Source organism: Hemicordylus capensis, chromosome 5 (assembly GCF_027244095.1).
Source record: "Hemicordylus capensis ecotype Gifberg chromosome 5, rHemCap1.1.pri, whole genome shotgun sequence".
NCBI lineage: Eukaryota > Metazoa > Chordata > Lepidosauria > Squamata > Cordylidae > Hemicordylus > Hemicordylus capensis.
The window spans coordinates 216,812,046-216,837,288 of NC_069661.1; the positions used below are offsets into that span (position 1 = coordinate 216,812,046).

At 45.4% G+C, this 25,243-nt stretch overlaps 1 protein-coding gene and 1 long non-coding RNA gene across 3 annotated transcripts in view; one reads left to right on the forward strand and one right to left on the reverse strand.

Moving 5' to 3' along the window:
• The window catches only part of PDGFB (platelet derived growth factor subunit B), a 62,813-nt gene extending 55,666 nt beyond the window's left edge, over nucleotides 1–7,147 (forward strand). For both annotated transcript variants that reach the window (XM_053256672.1, XM_053256671.1), the window contains exons 5-7: nucleotides 45–171; nucleotides 341–508; nucleotides 3,764–7,147. In XM_053256672.1, coding sequence (XP_053112647.1) covers nucleotides 45–171; nucleotides 341–477 — 264 coding nt within the window. In that variant the 3' untranslated portion in view covers nucleotides 478–508; nucleotides 3,764–7,147. The remainder of the gene's footprint in view (nucleotides 1–44; nucleotides 172–340; nucleotides 509–3,763) is intronic.
• The window catches only part of LOC128327636 (uncharacterized), a 73,024-nt gene that overhangs the window by 28,511 nt on the left and 19,270 nt on the right, over nucleotides 1–25,243 (reverse strand). The window lies entirely within an intron of this gene.

The window sequence follows — 25,243 nt, forward strand, 5'->3', positions numbered from 1 at the left end:
ACATATGATGGATTCTCTTTTTCATTTTTAATCTCTCCTGATAGGTGAATAAGATTGATATTGTCCAAAAGAAGCCAGTGTTTAATAAAGCCATTGTGACTTTGGAGGACCACTTGGAGTGTCGATGTGAAACACTATCACCCCGGCGGGCAAGCTCACGTGAGCATAGAGGTGAGTGTTGCAAAATGGATGTTTATTAGAGCTGGGCAAGTATGGAGAGAGACTTAGAGAAATTGGAAGTAATGACAGAGGAGGATTTTGAGAAAGGAAAGGTTTTGTTTTTCTGTCTGGGCAAGTTGTTGGATATTAGCGTATGTTGTGCTCCCTCCTTTTTTGGCAGGTGGGCCACCCTTGAGCACAATAACTACTCTTCCAGTGAGGGCACGAGCGCACCGGTTGCAGACACAGAAGAGGAAGCATCGGAAGTTCAAGCACGTACACGATAAGAAGGCGCTGAAAGAAATCTTCCCAGCATAGAGATGTTGGCAGGCAAAAGTGCAAATGTCAGGTAACTGCAACTAATAAAGCTGCTGTATTAGGAAGTACAGGAACCCCCATCACAAAAATTCTACCCTGGGTCGTTTCCACATTAGGCCCTTGAGTGCTGCTAAGGCCTTGTTTTTCTGCAGTTAGTTGGAAGTGAAATCAAAATAAAGGCTGTGCACAAGTGTGCAATATGGCACAACAGAGAGGTCTGTGACCAAGATCTGTCTATATGTTTACTCGGAAGCAAGAAGCTACTGCTATGAACATTTATATACCACTTTTCAACAAAAAGTTCTCAAAGTGGTTTACATAGAAAAATAAACAACAGCTAAATAAGGTCCCCAGGAATGTTAATTAGTAGATTCCTCCATGCAGCCTCTGCTCCTTTTATCATTTTCTGTTCAGTAAGTTGGGGAATGATTTATGAATACCCCCCACTAATAATGCTATTTTGCTATAAGATTAAGCCCACCATCCCTGTCCAATAGTGAACAGAAGCTAACTAATTCATGGCAATTAATTGCTAATCCCCTAGCTGTGCTTTACAGGAAGCAATAAAAGAGTCAGAAGCTGCAAAGAGGACACTTTCAATTTGTGGCATGGTAGCTCTTAAAAGCCTCAATAGTGCTCTGTCTGTGCATACTAGGCAGGCTGGTTCTGCAATTACATTTTATTGCCCCGCCGCCAAATCGCCACACATCAGGACTGAAAAAAGCAACAAAGGACAACACAGAAAACACTGGAATGTGGTAATATGGCAGCTATGTCCCCTGTGGAAAATTGCGTGAACAAAGGTTAATTCCAGAGAAAAGGGCTAATGAAGAAGCATCTGTGGAATTTAACATGCAAGAGAAGCTTCCTGAACAAAGAGGTGTGAGGTGGCACGAGAGAACCCCAAGGCAGAATTTGGGCATTTTCTTGGGCAGGTGCTGGCCAGTATTACCTGTAACAGGGATCCTCAAATGTTGTTGCCTACAACTCCCATAATCCCCAGCCAAAGGCCATTGCAGCTAGGGATGATGGGAGTTGTCGTCAACAACATCTGGGAATCCCTTTTATAGGGAATACGAATGCTGGCCCTGTTCTGACCCCCTCTGCTGTAGCAGGATTCACTCAGAGATATAGTATGGAAGTCACTATCCACGCAGCCATCTAGCATGCAACCTTCTTGTCAGCTGAAGACACCCAAGTAGCTTTGCAATCTGCTTTTTATATGAAATATGACCTGACCACTTGAGCTCATCAGGCCCATGTAGCTTAGAGTAATTTAAAGCCAGTGTTCCCTTGTCAGTCACATGGGAATCAAAATTAATTTACTATTCATATTAGGAGAACAAACATGGGAGGAAGAGACAAGGAATAAATATTTCCTCCCCTGGGATTTATCTGTCAAGGAACATGGCATTGTACAGATCTCTGATTAGATTTAATGGCCTATCACCTGTCCAGGAAGGAAGACATAAGAGGTGTAGCAAATACACAGACCTGTTGACTGGAAAGGCCAGATCAAAGGGAAGGAATAAGTTACTAGCTTGTCAGGCTGATAGCTTACCTCTGGATTGAGATGGGAAACATGGCACAAAGCCTTTATGTGCAGACAAAATGGCTTTGCTGGGACTTAGCAGAGAGTAACAGCATGTCCATTGCTGTCACATCTTCCTACCTTCACACTCCATTGTCCTTACTACTACTACTAGTAGTAGTAGTAGTAGTAGTAGTACTACTACTACTTATTGTTGATGTTGGTATTAAGAGCAGCCTACATGATGAGGAAAGTTGCTCAAAGTAGTCCCATTAAAATTAAAAGAACATCTTTTTGAAAAGCACAGAGTACTTCTGGAGGCAGAGAAAAATCAGCAAAACCCACCCCTTGCATATTCTGTGGAGGCGTGGAAGCCTCTGGCTGCATTAGGAACAGCCTCCTACTATGTCATCACTTCAGTAGTCAGGATGTTAGCCACTAAGGTCATTCAAATGAACTTAGGGGCTGGGGAGAGCTGTGGTGAAGGCAGGATCCTACCTACCTTTCCACAGCTGATCCGGAGCCTGAACAGGGCTCCACTGCCTGCACGCCCACATGAGTGGCAGAGCAGTGAGTGGTGCACCAAACGAGAGATGGGAGAAGGAAACCTGGCTGCCCCAGATTTCCCACAATGCACAGCACAAGCAGTGTGGTGCAGTAGGATATCTCACAATTGCCGGGCTGCTCCTTCCCCCCAGCTCTATGGTAAGCATGGAGCCCAAGCACCCACACAACCTGGACTTGAGTTAGGAGGCATGTGTGCGTCCTCCTACCTCTCCTTTAGCCCAGGTTTCAAACCAGGGCCACCCAGTGGTGGAGCGCCGGGATCGGGAGTAATCCTGGCGCTGCCCTACCTGTAGTAGCCCTGTTCTACTCCGGTTGGGCTGGTCATGAGAACAACCTCACTATCATTTAATATCAGTCCTATCCCACTCCCCTGCATCTACAGTATGGAATAATAGCACTGGCCTTTCTTATAAGGCAAGTGTAAGGATTGCTAAAATAATGTAGATGCAGTCTTTTTAAACACTAATAAAAACATACTATATGAATGCTAAGTTTTATTGTAAGTATCTTGGATGCAGCAGCTTTAAATTTCCAGGATATGTAGTATCTTTTAGTTAAAGTGTAATAATAATTCTCAAAGATATTAGTACTACGGTGACCAACCATTATCCAAATATTTTGAAAACCATTCCTCAATCTTGAGGGATTCATTTGCACTCTCTGTACAGTCAAGAAGAGGATTCTTAGTTTTGTCAATTCCAAGTCTTTGAAATCATGAGTCAGCCTTGGAAGTTATATGAAAGGGTTTTTTATTTTGTTTTCTTTTGGTTTTAGTTTTATAATTCAGGAAATATGCTTATCATGCTTTTAAGTTTTCCTGTGTGGTCAAGAGGGCTAAAACTTGCTGAATTATTTAAAATGTGAACTCACATTCTTAAAACGTGAGCCTTTTTGGGACTGGGAACCGTCTCATTTATCTTATTTTTTCATTGTTTACTTTTCTATGTAAACCACTTTGAGCACTTTGTGGGAAAGTGGTATATAAATATCCATAGTAGCAGCAGCAGCAGTAATAAAAAGCGGAGAAATGAAAGCAGAGGAGATTCTGATCTGGCTCTGTCATTTGTGATCTTTCTGTAAAGTTTACGTCACCCATCTCATAATAGAGAACATCTAGATAGAATGAAACTGATGTGGCAGGACAAGATGGAATCTTAACCTATTTTTTTCCTGTTTGCTTACTTTCAGGTTGATTATTTAATATATTTGCTGTATTGCCCCCATGGGGTCCTCAGAGTTTCTCTCCGTCCATCTGCTTCATTGCTAGTTCTGGGCGGCAAATGGTGCTTCCTGATCCCTCTCTCACTGGACATTCTCCCACCAAAGTTTACCCTGCGAGATCTTACTTTTCACTTAGCTGCATTTCAGCCTTCTCCCAAAGGAAGAGAACTGGGGCATGGAATAAGCAGCAGAAGACATAGCCATTTGGATGGACAGTGTGCTTTCTGCTGCAGCAAACACAAGGAAATGTGGCAAAGGCTTGTGGACCCAATCTCCTTTTGAAGAGGAGGAAAATGGGGCTAACAAAGACCTTCTCTCCCTTGCCTTCTTGCCCCCACCCAGGTGTTAGCTGGGCTCAGACTGTTTACAGTGGCAATGGACCCAATTCAAGGCAGTCCGAGCAGCAACCAATGACAGCAAATGCACTAAGGACTTCTATTGTCCTGTCTCAATAGATATTTTTAATTGTGTGTATGTATATTTTTATTTTTAAAACCACTAAAACATGCCATGCCTTGGGGAACAGAAACAATGAACACAGAATGCATTTATCCTACCCACTCTACTGTCAACTGGATGGTGCGTGAACAGGAAGGGAGCAGCTATGCTGTAGAGGAACCACTCCCCCCACCCCCCTGTCCAGGAATCCCCTTGGGTCAAAGAGGCCTTCTTTGCACTTGATTATGGAGGGCTTGGCTTTTTCTGTTTCCAATCTCCTTTTTCAGTTGGAGTTTAGAATTATTGTTTTTTCTATGTATAGCTGTGAGGTTTCATTCCTGGATTTATTGCAGTGTAGGAGGAGGGGCCTGCTGCCAACATCTCAACAGTGGCAGAGGGAAAAGCAAACATGCAGTGTATGTGTACAACCCATGAGCGATGGATTCAAAAGATGTGGGGAAGCAAGATGGCAGTGGTCCAATCTTCTATTGCCTCTTTTTCTTTTGCTGTTCTTATGGAAAGCTGAGCTTGTTCATGCTCTCAGTCAAACTCAAGCTCAGTTTCCTTACTTCTTTTGAGTAAACCATTTCTGGCAACCCTCTGATCTTGAGAGCAGACCCAGATTGCCCCAAGGCCATTGAGAATGAACAAGAATGTCCTAAGGAGCATTAGAAAGATTATCGCTTCTTGACAAATTGGAGCTTCTATTCTGCCTGGACTGCTTTCCTTGGAGTAGCTGCTTCCATGGCTGCTAAAGTTAGTTTAGTATGAGGGACTGTAAGCATGGCATAGCATGCTATTTGCCTGTATAAGAGCCCAGGTTCAATCAGTGGCATCCCTACTTAAGGGATCTTGTATGCCTTGAGATCTCTGCCTAGGACCAAGAAGAGCTGCTGCCAGTCAAGGCAGATGAGAAAGCAGGGGCTGAATGGATCATTGGTGTGACTCAGTTATATACATTATATTATCCACCTTCTACATATCACAAGTGTCCCTTGAACGTAACTTTTATGGCGGGGGGACACCACCCTTCTTCTGGTACAGTTATAAATGTGCAGATGCTCAAAATGCTAACCCATGCTAATAACCTCAGGTTAACATCCTCCAGTCTGAAGAAAATGAAGTTGTACACCGACTGTACAAAGCCTCATCATAGCCATAAGAGATTATGCAGCCGTGCATTATGCACCACATAGATGCATCCCAAATGGTCAAGAGGTGCTGGGTAGGTTTGCACCTGACCTTGACTGCTAGTGCTGCTGAACCAGAATCCCTGGACAAAGAGCCAGTCAGCAGCATCCAATACATATGGTGGAAGTCAAAGGTCAACAGAACGAACTGACCCTCATTTACGACTTGCTGTTTTAATCTTCAGTTTTTCCAGCTCTCTTCCTAAATTTTCTCTCTCCAACACTGGGGCTGGTTATCTCTTTAAAAGGTTTACAAGCCATTCCAGATCACCAAAGAATGAGATCCAAATGGATCTAGTGATTGGAAGGAGTGAGACACTGACCTGTTTTTAGGAATGACTGTGGGTGGGGGTGGAAGAAGGAATGACAATCACTTTATCTGAAGAGGAAAAGGGTTAACTTGGCTACATACCTTGAAAAGGTTGGAAAGAAGTATAGAGAATGACTAAACTGACTAAGCTTAAACTGTTTATTAAGAAAAAACTTTCTTTGATTTTCCATCTACCTCTTTAGCATCTTTTGTTCACTTGTTTCAAAGGAAGAAGAATAAAAAGTTAGGAGATAGGAGAGACATGGGTATAGTTTGGATTTATTTATATTAACCACATTTTGGTGGTTAATATAAGCCCCCTCTTCCTGCATCATTTTTCTTCCTCCTCAGGAAACAGCCTCAGTTTTTTCTCCAGCCCCCCTACTCAGGAAATCTACTTAAAACACACCTTGAGTGGACCCTAACATATAGAAAGATTTCCAGCTGCATACCAAGTCGATCAAATGGTCAGAGGAGACTGATATCTTACCTGTGCAGAGGGGGTTATGTTGATTTTGGAGGTGGAGCAGGGGAGAAGAAATTGAATAAACTCTCCTGGAATCACTTAAAGTGCAGAGAACCTACTAACTGCACACTGAATTTGCTTGGTGCAACATTTTGGATCCAGGTGTGAACCAAAATTTAGGTTTGCCTCCTTTAGCCCCAGGGCCAGTTCAAACTGTTTTGGTGTCATTGGTGGAAATTGACCCCTTTCACTCCCTTCACTGGTATGGGGGAAGAGGAAAGATGCTGCAGTCAGGAAAATCATCATGAAGGGGCACACCTATCCTCACAACAAACCCATGGGATCTCAGGGTCTGGAGTGAGAGAGAAATTTTGTCTCCTCCAAAGTGCTTTCCAATTGCAGCTAATTTTTCCTGCCCCATAATCTGGAGTGTGGGGAGGAGGAGGACCATGGTTGCTGCATATATCAGATCTTGTGCTCAAAGGGTCTGAGATGAGTGGAGACTGTTTGTTTACCCTTTAAGCCTGCAATTTGTATGGAGCTCCAGGGATTCTGTTATCCCAGGCAACTGCCTAATGGGGCAGTGACGCTTAAGAAAATTAAATTTAGAAGCCCCTAGCAAACTACTTGCATTTAGACAGTATGGGCAAATTTTACTGGCAAAGAAATGAATACCTCCTACAGTGCCAGTTGTGGTCTCTCAAGAAAGTTCCAGTAAGGAGGCCTGTAGCACGATAAACAGTATCTACCCGCCTTACACCCAAAGGTTGCTTTCTTTTGCTCTCCATTCCTACCCTTTGTGTCTTAAAGACTATCCCCTCCACCTTGCATCTTTTCATTTGCAAGAACGGCGAGGCCTTTCTCTTCCCCTTTCCAGTTTTATGTAAAATTAATTTATACTCAGTACTGTATTTAAAGTTGTTTAAAAAAAAAATCTAAAATCAAAATTCTCAATAGTTTTGTGTTTCATTTGTGTTGTAACTTCGAATAACAAAGTGGAGGGGTGCTGGCAGGGGAAACACCCAAATCTACAACCTAGGGAACACGTGCCAGCACCGACCTGAGGCAAGGCTGAGATGCCATTTGCCACGCCCCGCTCCCGGGTCTGCACACATCACTTTTCCCACCGTTCTGCTTGATCTTCTATGCAAGTCATGCGGGTTTGCACTCGAAAACCCCGGCACAGCATGCCTAGAACAGTGGCCTTCATTGTAAGGGCCAGGGGCCGCCCCCATCAACCCTAAGTTTGGGTCCCTGACTAATTGTTTATTAGGCCTGTGTGAAACTTTGGCCAAAGCTGAAGACTCTGCACAGTCCCCCTGGCACCATATGGGTTCGACCATCTCCACTGTGCATTGCTGTGCTTTGCCGAGCACTGCTGCGGGGGGGGGGGATCCTCTAAGGGACACTAAGCCCTCTTGAGCCTCTGCTCCCCCTAGGAAGGCATGCACAGATTGCTCTGAAGTGTAACCCTTTCCAGTGCTTTCCTTCTAGAGCTCTTCAGAGAGGGCTCTGTCTCTCTGAAAGGGCCTTTCCAGCGCAGAAAAATGTGCAGTACTGTGTTGCAGTAAGCTCAGAGGGAAATGGTTCTCATGCAGGAGGAGGCATTACAGGAAAGGTGACAACACTTGCTCATGGGAGGAGGATGCCTGCCATAAGAGGAAATAAGATGGGGCCAGGCTTTAGTAGGAGGAGAGACCCAGTGTCTTTCGGCAAAGTGGCCTCCTGCTTGAAAAATAGTGAAGATCACTGGCCTAGAAGGTTAAGCAGAACCACTAGATAGGGGGAAATGGTGGGGGTGGGCTAGTGAAGGAGGCAGGGCTGACCCAGCCCCCTGATGCCTATGCTAGTATCAGGGACTGGGCCAGTTCCCCCTTCCTGAGCCACCCACCTGTGCCTCTCCCCCCCCCGCCCCCATCTTGCAGCTCTGCTTTACCTCCTAGGCAGGCTGTGTCTGGGTTTTAAAGTGCAGACTGGCTGGCCATGGCTAGTGAGGCAGTGTGGCCTGACTTACTGTGGCCAATCTGCACTTTGGAACCCCAGCACAGCCTGCCTAGGAGGTAAGGAGGAGCTGTGAGATGGGGAAGGGAAGGGCAGCGAGGAGCTGGAGAGGGGGCGGCAGGCAGGCGAGGCAGTTCCCTCAGAGCAGGATGAGAGCTGGTCTTGTGGTAGCAGGCATGAATTGTCCGCTTTGCTAAGCAGGGTCCACCCTGGTTTGAATGGGAGACGTGTGAGCACTGTAAGATATCTCCCTTGTAGGATGGGGCTGCTCTGGGAAGATGCATGCGGAAGGTTCCAAGTTCCCTCCCTGGCATCTCCAGGATAGGGCTGAGAAAGTCTCCTGCCTGAAGCCCTGGAGAAGCTGCTGCCAGTCTGTGTAGACAATACTGAGCTAGATGAACCCATGGGCTGATTCGGTAGAAGGCAGCTTTCTCTGTTCCTAGAGACTTGTGCTTGCTGCCCCAGGGCCAAATTATGTCAAGGTGAGGCCCCTAAATTATGTCAAGCTGAGGAGGTCCCATAGCATTACAATTATTTATATATATATATATATATATATATATATATATATATATATATACACACACAAAAAGGACAATGATAATAGAAACCATAAAGCTTGATTTGTACTTGGCAAAGATGCAGCAAAAACCTAATCTAGCAGGGGTGGGGGTGGGAAATCTCTCACAATAAACCTATTTACATTAGAAATACCTTTAAATGAAAAGACATGATGTAAAACCTAAAATTTAGTCTTTTTATCTGTTTCGTATTAAGAGGCCCCTCATAATGTGAGGCCCTAAGCTAGTAGCCCTTGACACTGATATACCTGTCCTCCATGAATTTGTCTAAGCGCCTTTTAAAGCCATCCAAGCTAGCGGCCATAAGAACAGCCCAGCTGGATTAGGCCCAATGCCTATCTAATCTAGATTCATGTTTCACACAGTGGCCCATCAGTGGCCCATCAGATGCCTCTGAGAAGCCCACAGGCAAGAGGTGAGGGCATGCCCTGCAAATGGTATTTAGAGGCATCTTGCTCTACTAGCCACCAGACTAGTACATCTTCTACTCAGGTCATGCTGCTTGGCACTTTAAAACCCCAGCACAGCATGCCTAGAACAGTAGCCTTCATTGTAAGGCCCAGGTGGCCCACATCAACACTAAGAACAGCTCCCTGATTAATTGCTTATTGGGCTTGTGCAAAGCTTTGGCCAAAGCTGAAGACTCTGCACAATCCCCCTGGCACCGTATGGAGATGACCATACTTACTTAGCGAGTGTAGCTTACTTAACTTACTCCAGCACTGCGCTGCCCAATGACACAGGCACCATCTGAGGCCAGCACCTCACCTTGCCTCATGGGCGAGCCGCCCATGGCCCACATTAATGTTTTAAGATTGTAAATGTGTCTGTAGGCTCGTTTGCATGACCATCTAGGGGTGGGCTGGAGGCAGGGGCATAACAAGGTTGGAGTGGGCCCAGAGACAAGCTTTTAAAATGGCCCCCTGGTTCTGGAAGCTCCAGGTCTTAACACTCACATCAATTTCAGAGGATGAATACAACTGAAGGAAGCCCGAGTGGGTGTGCGGTTGGGGGAGTCAGTCATGTGACTTGCCTCTGGGGGGGGACCAAGGCAGTGGGCCCCCAGACAACTGTCTCCCCTTGCTCTATTATAGTTACGCCCCTGTCTGGAGGACAGACAAGCTCCTGCCCATCAGCAGCAGATGAGCAGCACCTCCATTTGGGTCTGCAAACCCACAGATGATCAAGGCAGCCGCTGGGTCCATTGCGGAATTTGGCGGCTGCATGCCCCAACCCCCCCTACAAATCCCTTCAAGGGTGTCTCTTCCTTCCCATCATGCTTTGTGGTGCCAGCAGACTGGAAAGCTTCATGACATCAGCGGCTGCCCTCCGATTGGCCATGAAAGAGCAGGAGGCAGATGCAGCCAAAGCTGCTCCAGCTTCAAGATCATAGACTGTGCTTTGCAAGGTTGTGCATCCATTGTGAAAGTTGCTGTTGTCACAGCTCTCTATAGTTGCTGTGTGGGGGAGGGCAAGCAAAGTGTCAAATATTCTTATTTCCAGAAGTTCAGAATGTAGGGAAGTACCACTCACATTCTGAGAGCTTAAATGAGACAGACAGTATTGTACCAGCCAAACATATATAGTTAGTGATCTCATAGAAGACACAGATATGATCTGTCATTTCATATAAGACACTTTTTACTCTGCACAAGCCACTGGTATACAGGCTGAGCAATTATTTATTTGTTTATATGGCAGACATGCATGCCACCCTTCCGTAGCAAATCCTTAAGGCAAAATTAAGCACTGGCCCTCTTGAAGCAGCTAACATGCTGCAGCCAAATCTAGACAAGTTTGCCCCAGACAGGATGACTCATTCTGTGTATAACTAGGGATGATTCACTGTTTGCTGTGTGGCCAAAAGGTTTCATGAGCAAGGATAATATCCTATCAGTGTAGTGTGATGGGTGGAATGGCAATTTGCTAGAGTGTTTGGTGCCTGGCATCTTATAAAAGCTGGTGTGGCCCAGGGGACAGCATCTCAGACTCGCTGTTAGTAGACAGGAAGGTAAATCTCAACTGCATTTTGGACTTGCAAAGAGGCACTGCCTCTGAGACTCACTGCCAAATCCATAAAACAGAAGCAATAACAACGACCTTCCTACTTTATAGGGACTGCATAGCGTTAATGACTGTAAAGGACATCAAGTATGCAGCAAATAGCTTGATAAACCAAGCTATTTGCCCTGAAATAGCAATAGCAATAGCAATAGCAATAGCACTTACATTTATATACCGCTCTATAGCCGAAGCTCTCTAAGCGGTTTACAATGATTTAGCATATTGCCCCCAACATTCTGGGTACTCATTTTACCGACCTCGGAAGGATGGAAGGCTGAGTCAACCTTGAGCCCCTGGTCAGGATCGAACTTGTAACCTTCTGGTTACAGGGCAGCAGTTTTACCACTGAAATAATAAGAACTGCCCTGCTGGAACAGGTCCAACTTGGCCTATCTCCTTCAGCATCCTGTTTCCCACAGTGAGCCCCCAGATGCCACTGAAAAGCCCACAGGCAAGAGGTGAGGGCATGCTTTCTCTCCTGCTGTTGCTCCCCTGCAGCTAGTATTCAGAGGCATCCTGCCTCTGAACCTGGAAAGAGCCTAAATTTGTATAGCGCTTTAGAGTGTTAAAGCTGTTGGAGTGTGTGGTCTTGTATTCCTTCTTTAATCTTTACTTGCCCAACAGCTGGGGCTCTCAAACTAGGTTCCCCAGATGTTGTTAGACTACAACTCCCATCACCCCAGTCTGGCTCCTGTGGCTGGGGATAATGGGAGTTGTAGTCCAACATCTGGGGACCGAAGTCTGAGAGCCACTGCCTTACAGAGTTGTTGTAAGAATAACAAGATAATTCATGTGAAGTGCTTTGAACAATTGAAGTGCCATTGCGATATAAATGCTAAACATTAATCTGACAACAACCCTATAAAGAGAGTGGTTGGTACAGCACCAGTCAATGCAGGCAGTTTACTGCCTGCCGGGGTGGCACCAGAAGAAAAAATTAAAGGGGGGCAGGGGTTTCAAGAAGGGGCAAAGTGCATTTCCAGGCAAGAGAGCTATGTCTCACGTGTTAGATTTTTGAAACAGAAATGAGGGGGTTGCTGTGGGGGGAGCACATTTCTGAGGGAGCGTCGTTTCACATGAGTAGCCCTACCCACATAGGACTGCACAAGCCCAGGCAGAGCTGCTTGTGTGAACAGCCTCAACGTCTGAAAAGGGTTTAAGTGGCCAGGGTGGAGCACAGTAGAGCATATTTCAGGGAACATGTTCAATGTAGCCAAGGAACTGGCCACTGTCACCTCTCATGAACTGTGAGCATGCCCTAAAACATACCCTGCACCCCTTGCAGTTGAATACTGCTGAATAAGAGCAGTAGTGGACAAGCAAGCTGTCTTTCATGGAAGTTTGTCTTCCAGTGCTGATCTTCTTGAAAAATAAACATGCAAAGAACCCTAGGTTTCCATGGAACATAGTTTGAAAACCACTGGTGTGAGTGGCATAACACATGTTTTGCATGCTGAAGCTTCCAGTTTCAGTCTCTGGCATCTCTGCATAGCACTGGGCAAGATCCCTGTATAAAACCTTGGAGATCCACTACCAGTCAGCATAGACAATATTGGGCTTAAAGTGTTCCTTGGAGGCAGGATATTTGGAAGCCCCTGGTTGGTTGGTTTATTTAATTTATTTATAAGTTATTTTTGTTAGAAGTGATAATTCTAAAGCATTGCTCTAGCACCGCAATAACCTCTTCTGGCCACTAGAGACATTATGATATGTAATAGGTCTGTTTTGGTCAGTTAGAGAAAGTTAGAATTGTTCAATTGTTTTTGAAGGCTAATGCCTGTTTGGGTATGTTGTTCAATGTCTCTCTCTCAGTATGTGATTGTCATAGTTCCGAACAAGGGCCAGAGGAGGGCAGGGGAGATTTTGAGCTGTGCTCTTTCAAAATGGAGATGCTCCTAAAAAGCCACAGAATCAGTAGGGTCTTACACACGGAGCACCCTTTCAGAGAAGGAGAAGGAAGATAAGCTTGGGACAGTGCAGATGATAAAACCACTGGCATAATTTATCTGTGAGTGACTCTATATTAGTGCATTTAAGAAATAAACAGCATGCAAAGGACATGTGAGAGACTCAGAGGACATGTGGGAGAAATTTAATGAAAGAAAGTCAGCTGTCTCCAAGGTGCATCAAATTATAAAGATATGTAATAATAAACTAAAGGAGGGAGAGGATCTGTCTAAGCACGTAAATAAGATGTTGGAGACATTACTACAGTTGCAAGTACAGGGAGTAATTTTGCCTGATATGGTTCAGATTGGATTGTTATTGAACAGTTTTCCTGAGCATTTTGAGCCTATTGTAAATGTATTGGAAGTCAAAGATGATTTGAGTTTGGAATTTGTAACAAACTGTTTGGAAGACTTCAATTTGTGCAGAGGCAATGGGCAGCAACTGCAGTCAAGTGAAGAAAATGCTTTGAAAAATATCAAAAGAACAAAAAGTGTTTTTGTTTGTGGGAGTCCCAGATATATAAAGGCTCAATGTACTCAGAACAAAAAATTTGCAGCTAAAAAGGAGGTGATACCACATATTAAGAGGAGTGAGTCACTTAAGCATACAAATAAAAATGTGTGGAAGCAAGGAGAAAATATTCCTGGCAAACATAAAACATATGTTACTAATATAGAGAAGAATTTAAGAGCTAGTTCTACAAAATGTAATGCTGGGATTTGTACTGATTCAGGCACAACCAGCAATGTGCTTAAAGAAAGAGAAAGATTTACTAAGTTGAACACAAATTATAAGGTTCTAATTTATCTAGCAGATGGGAAGCAGATATTTGCTGAAAGCAGAGGTTCTGCAAGGCTACACTGCAAACTGCAAAAAGGAGAAATAATGGGGCTATTCTGATGATCAGCAAAAATCGGGCTAGCCTCCACTAGCCTGATTTTTGCCAGTCGTCAGAACCACCGGGTTCGGCTGTGAGCCCGGTGGTTCTCGAACGGTTAACCCGCTCCTGTAGCCCTCCCCATAGCCCAGGTTTGCGGAGCAAGCACTCCGCAAACCTGGGCTATCTGGTCATGAGTAGCCACGGCGCGACTCCATGCTGCGGCTACTCATGAGTAGACCCCTGGAGGGGAGGCAGAAAGCTGCCTCCCGGCTCCAGGGGTCTCCCCAGTATGCCCTGAGCACTGGCGCAGGGCATACTGGGGCTTCCTGGGGCCGCGCGGCCCCTGCTCCCCCCAGCCCCCGCCAGCTCCGTCACAGAGCCGGCAATCGTGTGGACGGACGATCCGGCCACCCAGGACTCCCTGCCCAGTCGTCTGCGGGGAGAGCGGGCTTAGCCCACTCTCCCTGCAGTTTTGCAAAAAGCGGGTCTCACGGATCGTGTGACCCGCCTCAGTGACACTGATTGCTGAGGATGCACTGTTTGTGCCCACACTTGAGTCCAGCCTGATGTAGGTTAAATATGCTACAGAGAAGGTTATGAGGTAAAATTCAAAGGAAAATATTTTATCACAGATAAAGATAAGCTACTTATGAAAGGGACTTTGCAAGAGAGTGGCCTATTATGAAGTGGACTGTATAAATGAAGAGGTCAAGATTGCAAAGCAATTATCACATAAAAATGCTTGAATTGATAGAATAGAAGAATGGGACACAGAAATCCCAGTGCAATATTTCAAATGGAGAAAGAGAACCTTGCCTAGAGGCCTAAATATAAGTCATTGTAATACAGAGTCCAAGTGCACATGCTGTGTAAGGGTGAAGAGAACTAAACTCACCTTTCCTCGATGTAGAGAAAGAGAGAGACAGCAACCTCTTGAGCTGATGCACAGAGATATTTGGGGACCCATGCAGATCAATTCATCAGGGGAAAACAACTTTCATAGATGATTATTCAAGATATAATTTTACTTATTTGATTAGTGAGAAGAACCAAATACTTGAAAAACTGAAGAGCTTCCAGTAAGTTTCCACAAGAGTTTCCAGTAAGTTTGGAAGGAAGCCTCAAATTCTGAGAGCAGACAATGGAGGGGAATATACAGGAAATGAGATAATTGAATATCTGAAAAAGGAGGGCATTGAACATCAAATGACAACGCCATATACTCCAAAACAAAAAAGAAGAAAGAAAGAATTGGTCTTTAAAATAAATGGCCATATACAGGGGCGTAACTATAATAGGACAAGGGGAGACAGTTGTCTGGGGGCCCATTGCCTGGGGGGGGCAGAGGCAAGTCACATGACTGACTCCCCCAGCTGCACACTCACCTGGGCTTCCTTCAGTTGTATTCATCCCCTGAAATTGATGTGAGAGTTAAGACCTGGAGCTACTAGCATGTCTTTCTTTAGTACCATTAAATGATTTGCATCGTCCACAATTTACAAAACCTTTTAAAAAATAATTTAGGATGATGTTCTATTGTGGCACATACGTTTTATATATATACAACAGAATGTGGTCAAAAACGCATCCACTAACCTATTCTAAACTGGTCCCTAACACACAGTCCTCTTTGATACCGTCTCTTGTCAGCAACTTCGCTTGTTCCTTCTGCAGCCTCAGGTCCTAGTCACTTTTGCAGTCCTGGGTGTTTTCCGGACTTCGAGATTTGCAACAGTTAATGCGTAGCAAACTGTGACGGAATAGTGCAATGGTTTCAAAACGAGAGTAAAGGGTTGTTTAATGCTTTGTTGTAAGCTGGTGGCTATTCATATTTCCCATCTGCTAAAACATATTTTCCAGTCAGGAGTGTCCATATTCTCATTGAAATGCATTTATCTGCCCCTCCTCCTGCTCCATTAGGGCCAATGGAGTCATGGAGTGTGTGTGACATGACAACCTTTTAAATAGATATATAATTTCTCAGCTGCCTTGCACTAATCCGCCAGCAGGGGAAAGCACCATTCCAAAACAAAACCTTTCACCATTGCTTCCTTGTGCAAGTAATTCCAGGAAAAAATCTCTCTCTCTCTCTCTCTCTCTTTTTCTCTCTCTCAAATGTGGGGAATGAAAGGGAATCCTATGGTAGAAGGGGGGAAGAAAGGAACTGGCACACCCAGGTGAGCACTCTCTTTCAGGGTGGCGGCCAGTGGCCCCTCAGCAACCCTGCTGGGGCATTGGGGGTGGCTGTGGCAGCAGTAGCAGCTTCCACCACTCCTCTTCAGTCAGTGACCCAGGCAGAGCCTCACTAGGGACGGGGAGCCTGGCGGTGGTGGTGGAGCACCTTGCTCCTCTCCATCATCACCTTCGCTGCTTCCCTCACGCTGGGGCTTCTCTTGAGGAGGGAGGATGGCAGCGCACCTCCAGAGAAATAGATAGACAGAGAAATAGACAGAGAGATAGGAAGAGGTGGAGGGGAGGAGGGGAGGGGAGTGCTCCTCCAGTGAGGGCAGTGAGATTGCACAGACGTAAATTATCCATGATTCAGTTCAATGGGCTTCCTTTTAAGTAAGTGACTCTTCTCTCTCCCTGCCCTTTGCCTTGTAGTAAACAAGTGGGATTGCACAGAAGTAAATGATTTCATTCAATGGGCTTCCTCTTCAGTAAAAAGAGCACAAGAAAGGGTTGGTTTAAGAAATCTGCTCAGCTGCTCTCCCCTCCCCTTCTGTGTTGACAAGCTCAAGTTATATTGGAAGCAAGCGGAGGAGGAGGGAGGTGTGTGGTTTGGGATCTGTGGGGAGGAAAGGAGGGAAAAGCGGAGATTTCTCCTTGCCTGTTTCTCTCCCTGAGGTATGGGGGTGGGGGAGAAAGCAAGCACAGGTGTGTGTGGGGTGGTGGTGGGGGGGGGAACTGCGCATACTGCAAAATGCTACAATGCATAAAATGTGGGGAAAGGCTTCCTACATCAGAAAAATACAGCCACTTTCCTGCAGCGCATTTACAACATTGTAGGGCAAAAACGCATCATTAAAATTCAAATCAAGGCAGGGGAAATATGAACAGCACCCTGCTGATAAAGCAGCAACACCAATTTGGAAACACAGGCAATACGAGGGGCACTTAGCGGATACGTAACAAGTACGTGGCAGCGTGTAATCTGGAAAACACCCTGGAGATTCAACCCAGACTGGACATTCAATGATTTCAGCCCATGCTACAGTACAACCACAGCACTGATTCTCTCAGCCTGGACTAGCAATTCTTCAGCTTTGACTGGCCTCAGCTCACCCAATTCCTTCAGCTCACCCACATTTATTTTTTTAACTCTCCAACTCTGACTCTCCAGGACTCTCCAGCTCTGACTTCAGCTGTGACTGACTCTCACTCTAATCAGCCCACTGCTAAAGCAGCCTCCTATATGCACACATTTTTGCTCCAGCAGTTTTTCAAACAATTCAATTAGTACAACTCAACGTTTCCTCCATTTTTCAAAATTTCTCTTCCCTCCAAAATTAAACTGTCAAACTGACATTCTAAATGTGAAACTAAAAAAAACAGCAGGGATTAACTTTTGACCCTGCCAGTCCCCCCTCCCCCTGCATAGGGATTTGCAGACACAGAAATCCTATTTACAATAATGCAGAGGTTTTAGGAATATTAATGCAATTTATAATTCATTTATAATCCAAAGGCTTTTTACAAAAAGGAGAGGTTTGGGACTATTAATGCAATTCACAATACAGGGGCTTATTTACAGCAGCTATTCCTCCACAATAGGTCCGTCTTGGTTAGTTAGAGTCAGTTAGACTGTTCAGTTCTTGCTGAAGGCTAGTGCCTGTTTGGGCATGTTGTTCAATCTCTCTCTTAGTATGTGATGTTTCAGTTTCTTAATAAATCTATATCTGTTTCTTGAACTCAACCTAATGTCCCCAGATAATCACTTGGGGTGAACTTCTTTACCACCAGAGTATACCCCGCTGTGTGAAGGTTTTAATATTTCTCCTCACACCCCTCAACAATTTTTGCATGTATAAGTATATCCCACTCTTTCCCCAAGGTTATGTTTGTCCTCACAATAGCCCTGTGTGGTAGGTTAGGCTGAGAGATAAGTGACTGGCCCAGAGTCACATCTTGAGGCGGGTCTCACGATCCGTGAGACCGCTTTGGCTGGGTTTGCAGGGAGAGTGGGCTAAGCCCGCTCCCGTCCGGGGGGCTACTCACGATTTTGAAAACCAGGTTTGCGGAGTGCTTGCTCCACAAACGCGGTTTAAGGGGAGGGGTACTTAGGTGGGTTAACCGCCTGGGAGCCACTGGGCTCGCATGCAAGCCCGGTGGCTCACACGGTCAGCTGAAATCGGGCTAGGCTCACCTAGCCCGATTTTGGCTGATTGTCAGAATAGCCTCAGTGAGTTCCATGACTGAATGAGGGTTCAAACTCATGACTCCCCAGTCCTCATCCAACACTCTAACTACCACATCACACTGGCTCTCACTGGTCTAGATTGCATGGAAATATTATCAGTGTGGCTTCTTGACTGCCATCCTGCCTTTGTACACAGATTGATACAAAATGGGTCAACCTACTAAAGAGTAACAAAAATTATACATGCACATTACCAGCTTTTTTGAGAGCTGGTGTAGTGCAGTGGCTAAGTTCAGAAGCAAGACTCCTTCATTTAACTCTCACTTCTGCCACTAACTCATTAGGTGGCCTTAGGCAAGTCACTTCTGTCTCAGCAACATACCCTCTACGTTTGCAATATGGAGCTAATGTAAGGTAGCTTCATGTGATCTTGAAAAAATTATTGTGATCCTGGAGATTCCTCAGCCTAAGAAGTTTCACCATTCACACATTCTTCCTCATTGCAGACATCAGCTTAGCTTTCTCAGGGGTCCTAGTTTTCACCTAGTTCCTCATTCTGATGAAACTGCACTGTTCCAGAACATTTTTATTCTCCCCCTTGGCTGCTTTGACTATTCAAAGTCCGGCACAAATCAAACATATTGCATCCTTAGTCATTGTCTAGACACATATTCAGCTCTTCTGGGTTCAGAAGGGCATGTTGTTTCCCCTTCCTATGAGTAAGGGTCATGTTTGTGCACACTTCTACCTATGTGTGATGTTGCCAGCTGATGCCACAAGGCATTTAGCATGCTGATGGGGGTAAACAGTGCTTCCTCCCCACCTGTGCTCCCTGTTCCACCAGCAGCTCTCGGAATCTCCTTCTCTTTATCAAGGGATGAATGGCTGGATTCAGTTTCTCTCTCCTAGCCAGAGCCAAATGCTGTGCTTGCAATATTGGTCACAGATTGAAAGGCAATGCTGCAGTTTGAGGTGGATTTTTCCAGATTAGTGCATGGCTTTATGTGGGTATGTGTGGGGGCTTTACTTTGGTTCCTTCCTTTCCCTCATTTGACTTTTTCTCCATGGCACTTCAAGACTCCTATCACCTTCTCAATACATTTTATCGCAGTGCTTGAATTATGATGAGGGGGACTGGCCTCCTAGAAACATAGGAAGCTGCCTTATACTGAGTCAGAGTCAGACCATTGGTCCATCTAGCTCAGTATTCTCTACACTGACTGGCAGTGGTTCTACAAAGTTTCAGGCAGGACTCACTCCGAGCTCTACTTGGAGATGTCAGGGACTGAACCTGTCCAGTAACCTTCAGGGGTCCCACTACTGATCTGTATACCCTAGAGAACCCGTGCTATCTGAGGGCTTTCTTTAGAGCAAGGTATGACCTGCTCCCGTTGGCGGGGAGAATAAAGAGTATACCTAGGGAAGATAGAATCTGCCCTTGTGGTTATAGGGAGATTGAAACCATCCAACATGTATTGCTCCATTGTCTGTTTTACCGCGAGTTAAGATGCTCCCTGATATCTCCTGGTCTGGCACCCTTTCCAGGATGCTCAGAAGATTTTTGTGTCTCTTATCTTTTGGCAGATCAATCTCCATCCATTACATTTAAGGTGGCGACGTTTTGCTCTAATGCTATGTGGTTACATCAGTTTTTTATTTCATGCGTATGTTCTTCCTGAATTTTTAGTTTATATTTATTGTTAGTAATTGCTAGTTAAGTCTTTGGTACGGTATGTGACTGATGGTTTATTATTTTCTAGCAACTGTTAACCTTTTGTAGGATTTATTTATTCTACCTTTTTAAATTGTTTTCTAAGCTGACCATGGGTCGTAAATAAAATATCTAAATCTAAATCAGTAACCATGCAAAGCAGATGCTCCACCACTGAGCTACAGTCTATTAGGAATGTGCACGAACTGTTCATGCACTCCTGGGAGAGCGGGGAGGGGGGGTTTGCTTTAAGGGACAGGAAGGCGCTGCCTACTTGTCAGCTCCCGCCCTGTGGCTTCCCCCCCCCCACCAGTGCTCGCTCTCTCAAAAAAAATGTGCGCTGGGCTGCAGTGTTCCTGCTTGCACCCGATCAGCGTCAACATGCTCATGGCCGACACGCACAGCAAGTGTGTGAGCCATGAACATGGAGATGCTGATCAGGGACCAAGTAGGAACACTGCAGCTCAGCACACCCGCTGTTTTGGAGAGCACCAGTAGGAGAAAAGCAGCAGGGCAGGGTCTGACAGGTAGGCAGCACCTTCCCTGACCCTTAAACAATCCCCGCCCTTCAAACCGGTTCGAAAGCTGGCTGATCAAACTGGTTCAGTGCTCCAGGAAAGGAGCATCAGAGCGGTTCATGCACATCCCTAGAGTCCATCACTCCACCCACTAGACTTCACGGCTGTTTTTACAAGGCTCTGGTGGGACTGTGATTCAGCAGAAATAAAGGAGAATCAAAGCTGGTGGGTTTCACTTCGAGCCCTCCCCCAACTATTTCAGAGGCTCCAGCTGTCTCTATTTGCCAGAGACATTCCCTGTTTTCTTGAATCAGTCCCTGGTAAATCACTGTGCCTATTTTGTGAATGCTTTGTTCATTCCACCCCCAGCCCCCATGAATGGCCAAAGTTGTCATTCTTCAGGATTCAGCTCACTCCCCAGAGTCCCTAGAGATTAAATCTCCAAATGGGTGGACAGATGCATCATGTCTCTAGTATCACCGGCATGTAAACAGGTGCACAGCACTAAGGCACTCTGTGATTCACAGCATTGTGGGCAGATTCCAGTCTTCAGTTCTGTGTAATAGTGGTGGTGAGCTCGGACAGTATTGGAGAAGAATTGGCTGTAAGAAGTGTATCCTTATTTTCACCTGCAAAATGTTGGAGCTTATGGGCTTGGCTCATCTACTTTAGTAATCTGCACTCAAGTATTCTGCATGCACTTTATTGCCTGCATTCCGTTTGAGGCCTGGTTGCAGTCAGAATTGTACATCACACTTCCCGGGCTGCTTGGCCACATCTTCACAGGCATGTCCCTATATTCATCCACGAGATGCTGAAGGGTATACTATTTCTCCATCATTTGTTCCCTGAATTGGCTACTCACAGCAGCTCACAGAGCTGCTTTCTGCTGAGTCAGAATATTGGTCCATCTAGCTTAGTATCCATCTAGCAGTGTAGTGTCTACACCAACTGGCAGCAGTTCTCCAGGATTTCAGACAGCCCTTTCCTAATAAGGTAAAAAGCCCGGGAAAATTCAAAGCAGAAGGACCAATCCAGAGAACAGGGTGGGACCTACACACTCAGCCACCTACTGGAGAGGAGAAAGCTTTGGTCAGTTAGTGAGTCTGTCCCCGGAGGGCCCTTAGGAAGCAGCAGGCTAAGAGCTGCTGGGGATATGGGAAGGCTGCAGCTTGTGCGTAATAAGGACTAGTACAGTTAAACATGTCAGGGAAGTTATTTTTCTTTACTGATCGCTTGGAATCTGTGTTGCCAGGTTAATGAAAACTCTCTCTTACGATATGTTTTATGAAAAGACCATTGTTCTTACTGTATACCTTTTCCTTTTAATCGTGATAAGAAATCCCTGTTGCTGAAGTGTGCTACTCTTAATTTTGGGTCTGCCTTAGAAACATGTCTTTGGAGGCCTAGGACTGTTCAGGCCTTTTGGAGAGGGCGTTGCCACTTTGCACACACGTGCGCACGCGTGCACACATACACACACCAGGTTTCCTATATGGAGAGTGGGTTTTTCCACATCAAAATAAAGTGGATGGTGGCAGCCTACTGTGAATCCTGTACAGACAAGGATTCATCCCCAGTGAACTCTTGCCCCGCCTCTGGCTCTGGTAGGAGTCTTGACAACTAGTGATTGACCTGGGACAGTCTTCATGTAAGTCAGTTTGTCCAGCACCAGGCTACAGCCCCTTTAGTTCATGCCAAGCTAAACCACTGAAGCTGCAGTCCTGCACACCATAAATGTAAGCAAACTAACAGGCGTGCAGGGAGGGAGTGGTTGGTGTTGCATAGTGTTCCGATTAAGCGCATAGGCGAACATGCAGCACAGCTTTACAAGGGCAAGCAAGAGTTCTATCCTCGCTTGCAGCACTGCATGAGCAGAGAGGGAATGGAGATGTGATTGTTGCTTCTCTTCCGTCCCGGAAAAAGCCTTTTTCTCTCCCAGGAATATATCCTTGCGGACCCCAACATCCCATCACCCTCAGCTGCAATTGTGAGTTGTAGTCCCACCACAGCTGGAGAGCCTCAGGCTGGCCATTACTTGAGATTACCTACCCAAGTAGTATCATCCCCCATGTTGGTTCTAAGTCACGAGACCAAAATCATGATTTAATATGACTATGACAAATATTTATATACCGCTTTTCAATAAAAACTCCCAAAGCAGTTTACATAGATATAAATAAATAAATAAAATGCCTCCCTGTTGCCAAAAGGGCTCACAATCTAAAAAAGAAACATGAAAGACACCAGCAACAGCCACTGGAGGGATGCTGTACTGGGGGCTGGACAGGGCCAGTTGCTCTCCCCCTGCTCAGTCGAGAGAATCGCCATTTTAAAAAGGTGCCTCTTTGCTCAGTTAGCAGGGGACTATTTAAGCTTCCAAACGGTAACACAATCTGATTAGTGAGTACTAGGGACAGGAGTTTTTGGAGAGTGGCTCCACAATTGTGTAATTGGCTCTCCAGGGAGGTCAGGCAGTCTGCCTCTCTCTCTTGCCATTTTTAAGTGAATGCTGATGATCTCCTTGTTTTGGAAGGGTTTTTATTCTGCTGCTTGAAGTTACTTTTCTCTGTGTTTGTATTTTTAACTGTTACAATGTGGTGGGTTTCTTAGCAAATAACTTTGATTTTTACATTAAAAGTGGGATATATGTAAATATATAACTAGGAATGCCTGTACTAGCCTGATCTGCCGTATAATAACACATGGCATTTCTATAACACATTAGAAAGTTCAAAGCACTTCCATGTATATGACCTTAGCCATGCAACAACCCTGCAATATCTGTCAATTCTGTTGGATGGTGTAATTTACCCGTGATGGGTTTTGTGATAAATTAGCTGAGCACTAAGGAAGCTAGCCACTCCAGTTACAGAGTAGAATGCAGAGTTTAGTTGTTGCAGCTATTTAGAGAAGACACATGGAGATTCTTGTAGAATTAAATAGTAAGTAGATTTATTGGTGAAGTACACTTTGGATAGGAAAGACCTAATCCTAATCTATAGGCTACATTATGAATAGGTAGGGGGAGAGAGAGAGAGAGAGAGATGTTTGCATCTGCTCTCTAAGAGGAAAGGAAGGGGTTCTGATTCTCACAGGAAATGCCTGAGGAGTCAAGGCAGGGGTCAAAGAGTAGAGGTAAAGCAGGGACAGGTGAGCAGACCCTCACTAGCTACCTCTACTTCCAATGCCCCTAGTGGTCATTAGGATAGTTGGTGCAAAAGGTTGATGCACTGGAACTCTATCTCCAACAAATTTAAGGCAGAAGTGAAATCTGAATACAGGACAATGTGGTTCATAGCTCAGTCTCTCGGGAGTGGGGGCTGTAGCTCAATTCTAGAGCATCTGCCTTACATGCAGAAAGTTCAGTCCCTGGTATCTCCCAGGTAGAGCTGAGAGAGACTCCTGCCCAAAACCTTGGAAAGATGCTGCCAGTCAGTGTACTGTAGACAATACTGAGCAATGGTCTGACTCTTTCTGTGGCAGCTTTCTGCGTTCCTCTTTGTTAGCTCCCTTCTAAAGGAACTCAGCAGCTGCTGGAGACAAAATGAAGGCCAGCAGGAAGCTCCAATGGTTCACTTTACTATGAGTGGGTGGGTCCCCCCCCCTTGGGTCCCCCCACCGCCACCCACCGCCGCCCATGTAGAGGACCATACAGGATTGATTGCTGCACTAAAATGTGAAACTTGAAGATGCTTAAGTCCATAGCAATTTGTAGAAGATGGTCTTTTAAGAAAGGAAAGGTCAATGCCTAAGCTGTGTCCACTTAGTCACGGGAAGATTGGAAACAGTGTTCAGGGAAGCAGCCGGATTTGCCTGCGGGTTGTGTGAGGATAAGGCGTGAACAGCTGCCAAGATGCTTGAGTCCCAGCACCAAACTAGACATGGCGGCAGCAGACCTGTGTGGCAGGACTGGGGCCTTCAAGTCTCTACAAAGTGCAGGTGAGAAAGTTTTAAAGGTAGCAAGCACAGATTTGTGGTGGTGGGGGGTGACTTTAAAACAGGGGTGGGCAAACTTGGCCCTCCAGCTTCCCAGCATCCACAGCCACAAGTGCATGGGGAAGATGGGAGTTGTAGTTCAAAAAGTTATTTTTTGGGGCGGGGGGAGTGGACAGGGGAATCATTCCACTCCCCTGGTCCCTGCCCCACATCTTCCTCCCGCCCTCCACTTTCCTGTGATTCAACATGGCCCAGTTTGGGCCTGGTAATTTCTAGAGTTGCCAACTCTAAATGAAGAGATATTTCCCTTCCCCTTCATATTTCTTCCAATATTTCTCACAATATTAAGCTATCAGAATCTCCAGGATTGCTTTCAATCGCCACATAGAGATTTATGTTGATTCTTGAAGACTTTCAACCCTCAGTCTTGGAGGATTGGCTACCCTGTTGTATCATATATTTAGCTTCAACCTCATATTATCATCCTTGTTACTAGTAAAGGTAAAGTGTGCCGTCAAGGCGATTTCAACTTCTGGTGCCCACAGAGCCCTGTCGTTTTCTTTGGTAGAATACAGGAGGGGTTTACCATTGCCTCTTCCCACACAGTATGAGATTATGCCTTTCGGCATCTTCCTATATCGCTACTGCCCTATTTAGTACCTGCGGAGATTCGAACTGGTAACCTTCTGCTTGTTAGTCAAGCATTTCCCCGCTGCGCCACTTAAGGTGACTTTTGTTACTAGTAGGGTTGCCATATCCAAGCTTCCCAAATCTGGGTGAGCTATTTTGCATATTATGCAAATTATGCAAAAAACTAATTTGCATTTTACTTATTTATTTATTTGACAGATTTGTATACTTTCCCCTCCGTCTCTGCCCTCCCATGTGATCGGATCCAGAGTAAAATCCAGGCAATCTGGGCAGCCCATTTGAAATCCATGTAAATCCAGGTGGAATTTAGCAGCTGGGTGGAGGAGCCAAAATCCACCTAATGGCACAGCGGGGAAGTAATCTGCCTAGAGAGCAGCACGCTGTTGGT